Source organism: Populus euphratica, unplaced genomic scaffold, assembly GCF_000495115.2.
Source record: "Populus euphratica unplaced genomic scaffold, PopEup_1.0 scaffold2349.1, whole genome shotgun sequence".
Lineage (NCBI taxonomy): Eukaryota > Viridiplantae > Streptophyta > Magnoliopsida > Malpighiales > Salicaceae > Populus > Populus euphratica.
The window spans coordinates 3,091-14,413 of record NW_011502173.1 but is presented as its reverse complement, the minus strand read 5'-3'; the positions used below and the strand labels follow the sequence as shown (position 1 = coordinate 14,413).

The 11,323-nt window shown below is 38.5% G+C and overlaps 1 protein-coding gene across 1 annotated transcript in view; it reads right to left on the bottom strand.

Moving 5' to 3' along the window:
- Positions 1-3,191, bottom strand: part of LOC105118917 (uncharacterized protein K02A2.6-like) — an 8,022-nt gene extending 4,831 nt beyond the window's left edge. Inside the window, 2 exon segments of the mRNA XM_011016975.1 lie at positions 377-442; positions 2,047-3,191. Coding sequence (XP_011015277.1) covers positions 377-442; positions 2,047-3,191 — 1,211 coding nt within the window.
- Positions 3,192-11,323: the final 8,132 nt, after the last annotated feature.

Here is an 11,323-nt window from a genome sequence, read left to right as displayed (position 1 = left end):
GATTTACGAGTTCTTGAAATACCAAGGAAAAAATGAGCTTGTAAAGCGCATTGAATCTCCTTGGATTTCTTTCTTAAGAAATCTAGTTACAATCGAACCGAGAAAAACTGATGGGATTAGAAAACACCAACACCATAGCAATTATAAGACAAACACCAAGCAGCTTACCTTAGGTAGGGCGTACTAGGGGTGCTAACACCTTCCCTTTACGCAACCAGTCCCTTTCCTTAGAATCTCTGAAAGGCCAGTTAGGTTTCCTAGTGACCATAATACTAGGTGGCGACTCCCTTTTACACAAAAATAAAACTAAGAGACCCCAAAATCAATCGACGATCGTCGCGACGCCGCGCTCCGCACGCGAGGGTGCGACAGGAACCTCAACGGGTCTAATTTGGAAATTAACCACGTAGTGTGATACATGATTAGTACTTAAAAGTGCATTCTCATTAAGGATTTATGTCATCATATTGCACCTAAAGTATCATTAAATTCCCTACCAAAAGCATGTTTTATATTAGCAAGTCTAAAAATATAATATATCTTTAATTCATGGTAAATGTTCATCCTAAATGTAGGTCTATCACATAAATAAAAGGATTGATTGATGAGTTTAAGGATTGAAATTGAAAGGATAAAAAGAAGGCCAAACTTAGCAAAGTGTTGCTGGTGCATTCCAAACTCGAACACCGTTCAGTAATTTGATCATATCTGGAGCTGTAGATATCAGATTTAGGTCTATTTTATATCGATGGAAAGGTAAGACATAGACCTACAACTTTCATAGGAAGTCAAAGACTCAGTTCTGCCGTTTTCAAGCCCAAATCTTAGCAACAACGAAGACGTCGGAAGCTGTCCTGCAGCTCAAGCACTATTCAGTTTTTGGCTCATATCTTGAGTTCTAGAAGTCCAAATGAGCTCTGGTTTTTTTTTATGGAAAGCTGAGACAATTGCCCACAGCTTCCATAATTCAGTTGGCTATAATTCTGATGTGAGCAATGACGTTTTGGCCAGCCAACAATATCAAAAATCAGCCCACAATATCAAAAAACCAGCAGCCATTAATGTCAAAAACCAGCCACCAAATCAATGGATGCCCACCAATTCTTCAATCAATCAATAGTTCTGAAACTTAGCCTATAAAAGGAGGCATTGTCCATGTATTTAGTCATATTAATTTTCAGATCAAAGTTATCTTCTTGCTTTCTCTCTACATCTTTGTAATGTTCAAGTTTTCTTTTATGCTATAGTAATCTCTTGTTTATGCTCTTTCATTTCCTTTCCTATACTTAGTTAGCTTATATTATGTTTATGTTCTTATATTGTTTATTTTTGTTTTTCTCCTTCTTAATGTTTAGCTAAGTTAATTATGTCAAGGTGAAAAGGTTTCTCTAATGGTGTTAGAATAGGTATAATATAAACTCAACATGAGTTTTAAATGTTTATATCCAAGAAAGATTGTTATTAACATGTTTTATCTTTTTATCTTACTAATTCTTAATACCTTGCTTATTAAATGTTTAATTTAGATTTGTGTTGTATAATATTTGGTACATCAAATGCTTGATCTTTCATAGTTTTCGGCCGAAATCGTTATTATGATAGAAACTTGATTTGTTGTTAACATAAACTAGCAACATGAATGCTTGATGATATTTATAAGTATGGTATTACTTATATAAGATAATTAATATAATCATGTTAGTAATTTATAATGAGCTAATAACGAGAAATCATCCGATTAGAACCTCCTTTGTGTGTGGTTTCTAGTTGAGTAATAAAAAGAGTTTATATTATATTTATTTGAAATACTATTAGTAAATCCTATAACCTTGACATATGTTTTGTTATTGTTTAATCCTTACATCAATATCACATCCCAAAATTCTCTTCAACTCTTTTTCTGTTATTATTCTCTTCAACTCTTTTTCTTTATTTGTAATTTATATAATTCACCTCCCTGTGGTTCGACCCCGGTCTTGCCGGGTTATTTTACTTTGACACTCCTGCACTTGGGATAAGACATCAACTCTTTGATCGTGTCAATACAACATATACTGACGTAATCTCTTTACAGCCCATGTTAGTGCGCAACACAGCTTCTCAATCACCGTATACCTAGACTCATATTCCGTGAACTTCTTGCTCAGGTAATAAATGGCCCTTTCCTTCCTTCCAGTTTCATCGTGTTGCCCAAGCACACATCCCATCATTGTTTCTGTTATTGTTAGGTACAATATCAATGGCCTTTCTGGTATAGGAGGAACAAGCAAGGGCGGATTCAACAAGTATTGCTTGATTTTCTCAAAGGCCTCTTCGCACTCTTCATTCCAAATTCCTGGGTTCTTCTTCCTTAATAAATGAAAGATCGGGTCACAAGTCGTGGTTAATTGGGATATAAACCGAGCAATGTAATTCAACCTTCCTAAGAAGCTTCTCACATCTTTCTCAATCTTGGGAGGTGGCATAGATTGAATAGCCTTTACTTTGTCGGGATCAACTTCTATCCCTTTGTCACTCACCACAAATCCCAACAATTTCCCAGATTTCACCCCGAACGAACACTTCGCCGGGTTAAGTCTCAACTTATATTTTCTTAGTCTTTCAAACAATTTCTTTAATATTTGGACATGATTTTCTCCCTCTCTAGATTTAGCAATCATGTCATCCACGTATACTTCAATCTCTTTGTGCATCATGTCGTGAAACAAAGTCACCATAGCCCTTTGGTAGGTGGCCCCGGCATTCTTTAAACCAAATGGCATGACTTTGTAGCAAAAGGTTCCCCATGGTGTTACAAAGGTTGTCTTCTCCTTATCCTCTTGTGCCATTTTTATCTGATTGTATCCTGAAAACCCATCCATAAAGGAATATGTGGAGCTACGTGTTGCATTATCAACTAACATATCTATGTGTGGTATAGGGAAATTATCTTTAGGGCTAGCCCGGTTTAAGTCCCTAAAGTCCACACAAACTCTGATTTTACCTTCCTTTTTGGGTACCACCACTATGTTTGACACCCATTGTGGATACTTGACTACTTCCAAAAAACCAGCGTTCCATTGTTTTTCAATTTCTGCTTTTACTTTGATTAAGACCTCCGGATGAGTTCTCCTCAACTTCTGCTTAATCGGTTTGCATCCATCCATCAGTGGTATCCTATGTACTACGATATCCGTATCCAAACCAGGCATATCCTCGTAGGACCAAGCAAAGACATCTACGTAATCTCTGAGCAGTGCAATCAATTCTTCTTTCTCTTCAGGGGTGATTTCTTCATTACTTATATTTATGGTTTCAAGTTCCTCTTTAGCGGGCCTCCAAGCCTGTTCATGTTGTTCTATTAATTTTGTGAATTCCCCTATGTTTTTCTTCTCCCATTCCTCATCTTCTACAGCGACTATGTATTCTTTAAAGTTTGGCCATTCATTCTCAATGTAAAGTGTAGGTGTTGTTATGGAAGATCCGCTTTCAGGGTTCCTGAAAGCGGGAAGTGATGTGTAAATGCATAGTAAGACATCAAAATGAAATTTGAAAAAAAATGCATAATCTCATTAAAAGGAAAAAGATTGGCTAAAAAAAAAATCCAATTGACATCTTGAGCTTCGATTGTCAATGAATAAAAACAAAACAAAAAGACAACCAATCATAAATAAAGTTATAATCCAACAATCATTGTTGATTACATTTTGAAAACCAATGGAGCTTCTTAGGTCTCCCAATTCTGGAACTTCTCTCCTTCGGCTAGTTTTCGAACGAAAGTTGTGGCAGTAACTTCCTCCAAAGTGTAGATGGTTAATTGCGGCAACTCTTCATCCTTTCTTCCGGATTCAAACTTCTCAGCGACGTCCTCGACTTGATCTTCCTCTAGACTGTTTATGTTTATTGAAGAAAGCTTTTGAAGGAGGTTTTCATGTCCCTTAATAGGTTGCATCACGTATGCAGCCTTTGGAAAAGAAATCCTGATAGGAGGGATGGCTAAGCTCTCTTCTTCTGGCTTTCTTCCTTCAATCCTTGCCATTCTTTTCTCCCTTCTTGCACCAGCAGCTCGCTTGTAATCCTCCTTCTTAGGCTTATATCCAAGCCCAAACCTCTGTTCTGTAGCTTTCAGCTTGATTATATCAATCAACTCACATTTTCCTTTCTCGATATCATATGAGAAAGGAATCTTGTGCTTTAAAAAGCTTTTAGCGGCCATTTTGGTGGCCTCTGAAATTTCTGGTTTCCTCACCACAGTGTTCTCGGGCACCCACTCGGTATTCACAACCTCAAATGCATGAAGATTTTCATCCTTACAATCTTCAGCTTCAATAAATGGAACTGCCACATTTCTTACCATCGATATAGTCTCCTCAGCCTTAACAGTCACTAGGACACCGTTAGCAATGTACTTCAAACATTGATGCAACGAGGAAGGGACCGCTCCTGCAGAATGTATCCATGGCCTTCCTAACAACATGCTATAGGAAGGGTGTATATCCATTACTTGAAGGGTCACTAGAAAGACTTGTGGGCCCACAGCTAGTTCAACCTCAATTGTCCCTATCACTTTCCTTGGCGAGCCATCGTACGCTCTAGCCATCATCACACTAGGTTGCATGTGTGAGGGATCTATCGGCATTTCGTCCAGTATATGTCTTGGTAACACATTAAGGGCTGAGCCATTATCGATGAGAACTTTACCGATGAGACAATCTTTACATCGTACCGTGACATACAAAGGCTTGTTATGTCCTGTTCCTTCAACGTCAAGTTCATCTTCCGTGAAATATAGGTAATTGGCAGCATGGATCCTCCCTACTAGATGCTCCATAGTCTTTTGTTCAATATCTTGGGGTACATAGGCCTCATTCAGTATTTTTTGCAAAGCATTACGATGCGGCTTAGAGCTGAGTATTAATGACATGATGGAGATCTTGGCAGGGGTCTTCTTTAACTGATCCACTATACAATACTCACTATGCTTCATCAATTTCAGGAACTCATTTGTTTCTTCCTCAGTCACAGGTTTATTCACCTTAAAATCTTTATTTAGGTCCAACACCTCCTTGCCTTTAGCCTTTCTTTGCTTCTCTAGTTCTTCAGGTGTGAAACAACGACCACTCCGAGTTAGCCCACTTATCTCAGTTTGAAACAACGACAAAGGAGTTTCGACATTCGAAGTATAACCATAATCTCCAGGAATCGCTCTATAGTCTACTTTGTTTGCATATGAGGGCTTAGTTAATACTAGTTTTGAGAGCCCATTAGCTGTTGATTGGACTCTGCATTTCCCCTGATTCTCTATCATCTCTATCTCTTCATTATCTATGGCAGCCTCAATCCTTAGCTCTCCTAGAGTCAACATTCTCACAACCTTTTGATGAAACTCAATGCATTCATCAATGTGATGCCCTTTCTTTTTATGGAATGGGAAAAAATCATTTTTCCTCATGCAATGTTCAGATGGTTTCTCCAAATGTCCAGATTGTACCAACATCTCATACAGCCTCGCCATGGTCACTCTTAGCACCTTCTCTTTGCTACCGACCTCCATAGTATTCACTCCACTACCACCTACAGCATGTTTGGGTAGAGGGTTTGAATTCACATTAGGCGAATCTTCAAAAGTAACCCATTCGATTTTGATTAACTGTGATACCCTCTTTTTAAAAGCCACGCAATTCTCGATGCTATGACCCGCATTACCAGCATGGTATTCACAAGTCAACTCGGGATTGTACCAAGTAGGTGGTATTCACAAGTCAACTCGGGGTTGTACCAAGTAGGGAAAGGCGGTTGCATAGGCGGTAATGGTAAGGGAGCTATCTGTCCAATACTTAGCAACTTGGCATATAACTCCTTTAGGGTTATTGGCAACGGTGGTAATGGTTCTTCTAGTTGTCGGTTGTCTCTCCTTTGGTAACTGTTTTGGTTGTTGGTTGGGAATTTTGTTTGATGGGGTTGGTTTGGTATGGAAGGTTTGGAAAAGTTGATGCTAGTGATTTGGGAGGTAGGTGTTTGGTAATTTTGGTAGTTTCTTCCTTTCCCTTGGTACCTACCTTCTAGGTTATTCACCTCGGTTTCCTTTTTCTTCCCAAAAAAACCCTTCTTCTCTACAGGTTCTACAATTCTCCCATTTCGGATTCCTTGCTCAATCCTTTCAGCAATTCGCACAGCATCATAGAAATGCTGGGCTGAGCTACCCATAAGATGTTCATAGTATGGGGCCCTAAAAGTATTGGCAAACAGTGTTACCATCTCTGTCTCTATTAGTGGAGGTTGTACATTGATAGCTTGGTCTCGCCACCTTTGAGCATAAGCTCTCACAGACTCTTGAGTTCCTTTCTCCATGGTAATCAAACTGGTCCTATCAGGAGCAATCTCAAGATTGAACTTGTATTGTTTTAAGAAAGCATCGGCCAGATCTGTCCATTTCTTGATCCTAACATTGTCCAGCCTCATATACCAGCTAAGAGCGGATCCTGTCAAGCTATCCTGGAAGAAGTAAATTAGCAATTTATCATCATGGATAACTTCTGCCATCTTGTTATAGTACGAACGAAGATGGGTCTTTGGGCATTCCATTCCGGTATACTTAACAAACTCCGGAACTCTAAACTTCTTTGGAATTACGATGTTAGGCACTAAACATATTTCAGCGGCCCTAATTGGGTCAAATAAATCATTTCCTTCAACTGCCCTTAGCCTCTCTTCTAGAATAGTCCACTTATCATACCCTTCATGATTAGAGAATCTGACGTCTTGTGGATCCTCGTTTGTTAAATCCATCGTAACAGGGATTTGGATGGGCCGAATGGGATTAGGATGCTGCTTATTTGGTGTATTTTCCCCTGTGTTTATAGGTGCAATAGGGACTTGAGCTGCTGGTGGTGCTTCATCAGGTTGAGTAGACGTTCCCTCTCCATCTCTAGCTCTCAACATTTGCTCTAGCATACTGGTCAGGTGCGCCACATCATTCCGAACTCCTTCAAGCTCTCTTTGGTATTGAGTTTCAGATTGTGACCTTTCTTCATTTTCCATTCTTGTTCTTTGTCGAGTATTGTGGATTCTAGAAGGGGGACCTATGTTTCTTAATCTGCAGATGCGTGTATAGATGTATGAGAAAATGCATGATTGAGAATGCTGTGTATATTAGGTATGGATGCAATCTTCTTATGAACGAATAATAGCCACCACCTTATAAATATAGGTTCTCTTGTCACATTGCTAGGAGTACTGCCTTTCAAGTCGTTTGCTTGAATCATATTCACCAAGAGATAGATTTTGCATAAGAGGATGGGTCAACGCCCTTTTCATTAATGCTTGATAAGTTTATTACATTAATAAATAAAAAGAAAGTACAAAATATATTAATCCCTTTCCTCCCTAAACTCTCTAGCCAAAGGTAAGAAAGCAAAGCCGCGATTCTCAATCTTCCCTAGAAAGGCATCGGTTTCAGCAAGGCTTCGGCGATAGCGAATGATGTCTCCTCCAACATTCCGCGCATTGATTCTAATAATTCGAGCATGTGCAGCAGCTTCATCCATTTGCTCATCTGTCTTGGTCATCTTCTCTATAAGCAACATGTTGGTTCTGTTCAAAGCAATGTTGTTGGCGTCAATTTGATCCTTGTGTTTTTCCATTGCTGCTAGCTTCTCATCCAAATACTTCACCTTTTCACGTTCCTTGTCAAGTTTTATCCTCATAACTTTTATCTCATTCTTCTTAACTGCTAATTCTGTTTCAACAGCCTCGAAACCTTTCTTTTTACTTTCTTCTTTTGCAATCCCCATTGAACGGCTTTCCAACTTTATATATTTCTTGTTCAAATCCTCATACTTCCCAATCCTATCCATCAATTCGAATTGGACTTGTGCAAATTTTTCTTGGAAATATTCTGCACTTCCTTGGCAATCGTTAAGGTCAATCTCTAATGCTTCAAGTTCAGAGCAACTTTGCATCCAATCCAAACTCATCCTTCTTAGCTCCTTCTCACTTTCTTCATTAGCAATCTTCTCCTCACCTAGTTTTAACTCAAGCTTTGTTATTCTTGCATCTCTAGATTGTAGTTGCTCATCTAGAAATGCTCTCCTTTTATCTCCTTCCAGCATCATTTCTTCCAACATTGCTTTGTCTTTTCTGCTTTTGCTCAACTCTATCCGAAGTTTTTCCACCTGTCTTCTCAACTCCTCTTCATTATTGACCCTCTTCCTCTTAATAGGCTCTTCTACAGTTTGGGGAGATTGGACTCCTACACAAGGCATGGCTGAAAGAGCTAGATTTCTCCATTTTGCATATTCTTCACTTGCACTTGGATCCTTTAAACCTTCTATCTCAACCAAAACCAGATGCTTCCAATCTTGTTTGATGATCTCCAAAACTTCTTGTGCAATAGGGTCTCTAAACAAACCAAAGAATTGAGCAATTCCCATAGTCCTTGGAACAAACTGCATGCCCCCAAGTTGCCTTACCACTAGGGCAGGAGCATAACTCACATAACCTGTAATCCCTACCAATGGCACCCAACGTCTTTGTCCACAACTCATCAAGACTTTCACTGTCGTTACCCATGGGGCTTTCCACTTGAAATCACTATTAGGCAATCCTTCTAATTTTTCAACCCAACCTTGGTTGTCTAAATCTCCCCATTCTTCTTCTTCTACTAATTTCAAGGGTCTTTGGGTGAACCACCAAAAATTATTGAATACAGGTTTTTTTGTTTCGATATGGCTAACCATCCAGATATACAACAACTGCGTGCAGCATCTCATTGCTCCTTTTCCAGTCCTCCTACAATGATTAAACGTCAAAATGGTTTCAGCTAAAATAGCAACCACTGGATTGACTTGTGTATTCTCATACTCTACATAAGCAGCAGCAGCCTCCAAACTCACTACACCCGTTTGACTTGGGAACAACACCAAGCCAAATATGCCCAAGGCAATCAATCTCTCTTTTTCTAATCCTGACTTCTTTTCCAGTTCAATTTCTAGCATCCTCCATTTCAGACCAGTAGCATTCTTTTCCAAAAACTTTTCCAAGTTGGAGATTCTAAGCAGTTTTGACAATTCAGGGATGATCTTATCAGATCTCAAAGGAAAATAAATCCTATACAGATTGTTTGGAAACTCAATCAACATCCCATATTCCTCAATAGTGGGACACAGGTCTATGCTTCCAAAAGAAAAACACCGGTAGTCTGGATCCCAAAAATGAACTAAAGCTCGCACAGCTGGGCTTAATACTTCTACCTTTGCAATCTCCATCAAACATCCGTATTTCCTAAAAAATACATCCTTATCCACATTCTGAAAGTGAGTCGTTAACTTGCTCACCTCATTCATAATGCAATTCAGGTTCTTGATTGGTGACAGTTTTTTAGCATCGCTTCTAAGGCAGTCTCCTTCAGTCAATTGTGATAGTTCAGAATTTTTTCCATATTCTATGATGGAAAATTTAGCAATGGTGACCATTTCGTTCACAAGTCCTGCAATTCAAGATGCCTTGGGGTTAGACTTGTTTTAATGCAAAAGATATTATGAAGCATACAACCTAAGGATAGGTTCTAGTTCCTTTACATGAGATATAGGGTAGGTTTACTACTTGGTCTCTAAAAAAAGGGTCTCTTGCTGTCCCAGTGATCACCCTCGTAAAGGCAATATGGGGGTTCAGTAGATAGTGGGATGGCACATGTACCAATCACTATCAGTCTAAACTCTCAGCAAAGAGTTGGGGTTTACACAAACTTAAACCTTGACTCAAGTCATAAGGCAAGCTGCTAGTCCCCCACTTAACTTAAAGTTTACTGTGTGTTCCCTAAAGAAAAAATAATAATAAAGTGATCATGCATGACTATACCATATATGACAGAATGTTAAGATGCATGCTAAAGCTTTTAAACAAACTATCATTCATAGTAAAAAAACACAACACATAGCATAATAAAAGACAAATATCAAGCTTAGTCCAAGGGTCCCCAGTGGAGTCGCCATCCTGTCGCACCCTCGTGAGCGGAGAGCGGCGTCGCGGCGACCGTCGATTGATTTCGGGGTCTCTTCGTTTTATTTTTGTGTAAAAGGGAGTCGCCACCTAGTATTATGGTCACTAGGAAACCTAACTGGTCTTTCAGAGATTCTAAGGAAAGGGACTGGTTGCGTAAAGGGAAGGTGTTAGCACCCCTAATACGCCCTACCTAAGGTAAGCTGCTTGGTGTTTGTCTTATAATTGCTATGGTGTTGGTGTTTTCTAATCCCATCAGTTTTACTCGATTCGATTGTAACTAAATTTCTTAAGAAAGAAATCCAAGGAGATTCAATGCGCTTTACAAGCTAATTTTTTCCTTGGTATTTCAAGAGTTTGCGACTCGTAAATCGTGAGGAAGGACATAAATTTAGAAATATAGGGTGCTTTAAATGCCTATTTTAGCCTTAGTATTTTGTACTCTCACGGCTCGTAAACTGTGGAGAAAAAAAAAATTGAAATGTCCTTGATTATAATCCAGGCTTCTTTCAAGGATGTGTGCGGATTTCTCGATTATAATCAAGGCTTCTTTCAAGGATGTGTGCGGATTTATTATTCCTAGAAAATTATCTTGGATATTTACCACTCCGGGTTTCTTTATCCAAATATTAACAGTGAATAATAACAAATTATTCCTAATAATATTTTGGATGTTCATCCTTTAAGGATTTCTTCATCCAAACATTAGTGGTAAATAATAGATAAATTCTCCCCAAAATAAGATTTTTATATTTTTTGGAATATTGGCCAACACCCTTTGGAATTTTACAAACATGTTGTAAAATCCATAAATGCAAGAAAATAATTTGTGTTTAAGAAATCCATGCGAAAACACATTTTTGAAAGCTTCCAATATTTTTTTCTATATAAAAAAATTCAAAAAAAATATGTTAGGGTATTGGCCGTATGCAACACACAAGAAAACAAATTTTGATATATATGTATATTGGCCGCAGTTGCGTCGAAAACCGGGTATTCTAAACACAAAATTGGTATATATTTTTTACAAAATAAAAATTCAGACTTTAAAATAAATATTCCATAAAATAAATATCTTTCTCTTTCTTTTATTTTTATTCAAAAAAAAAAAGAATTAAGTCCGACCGGGTCACTTGCCTCAGTAGGGGACCCGGCAGGACATAAGATTTAGACAAACTGCTCAAGTGAATTATAATTCACTTGAACAGTAACCACAAAAGATTGCATAGTAACATATAATTAAGATGCAAAGCAAAGAGAATGCATGGACTTACGTGGTGCTGAAACAGGTAAAAGAGATTTCACTGCAGTTGCTGCACCCGGTTGCTGGCTACTGGTTCTGGCT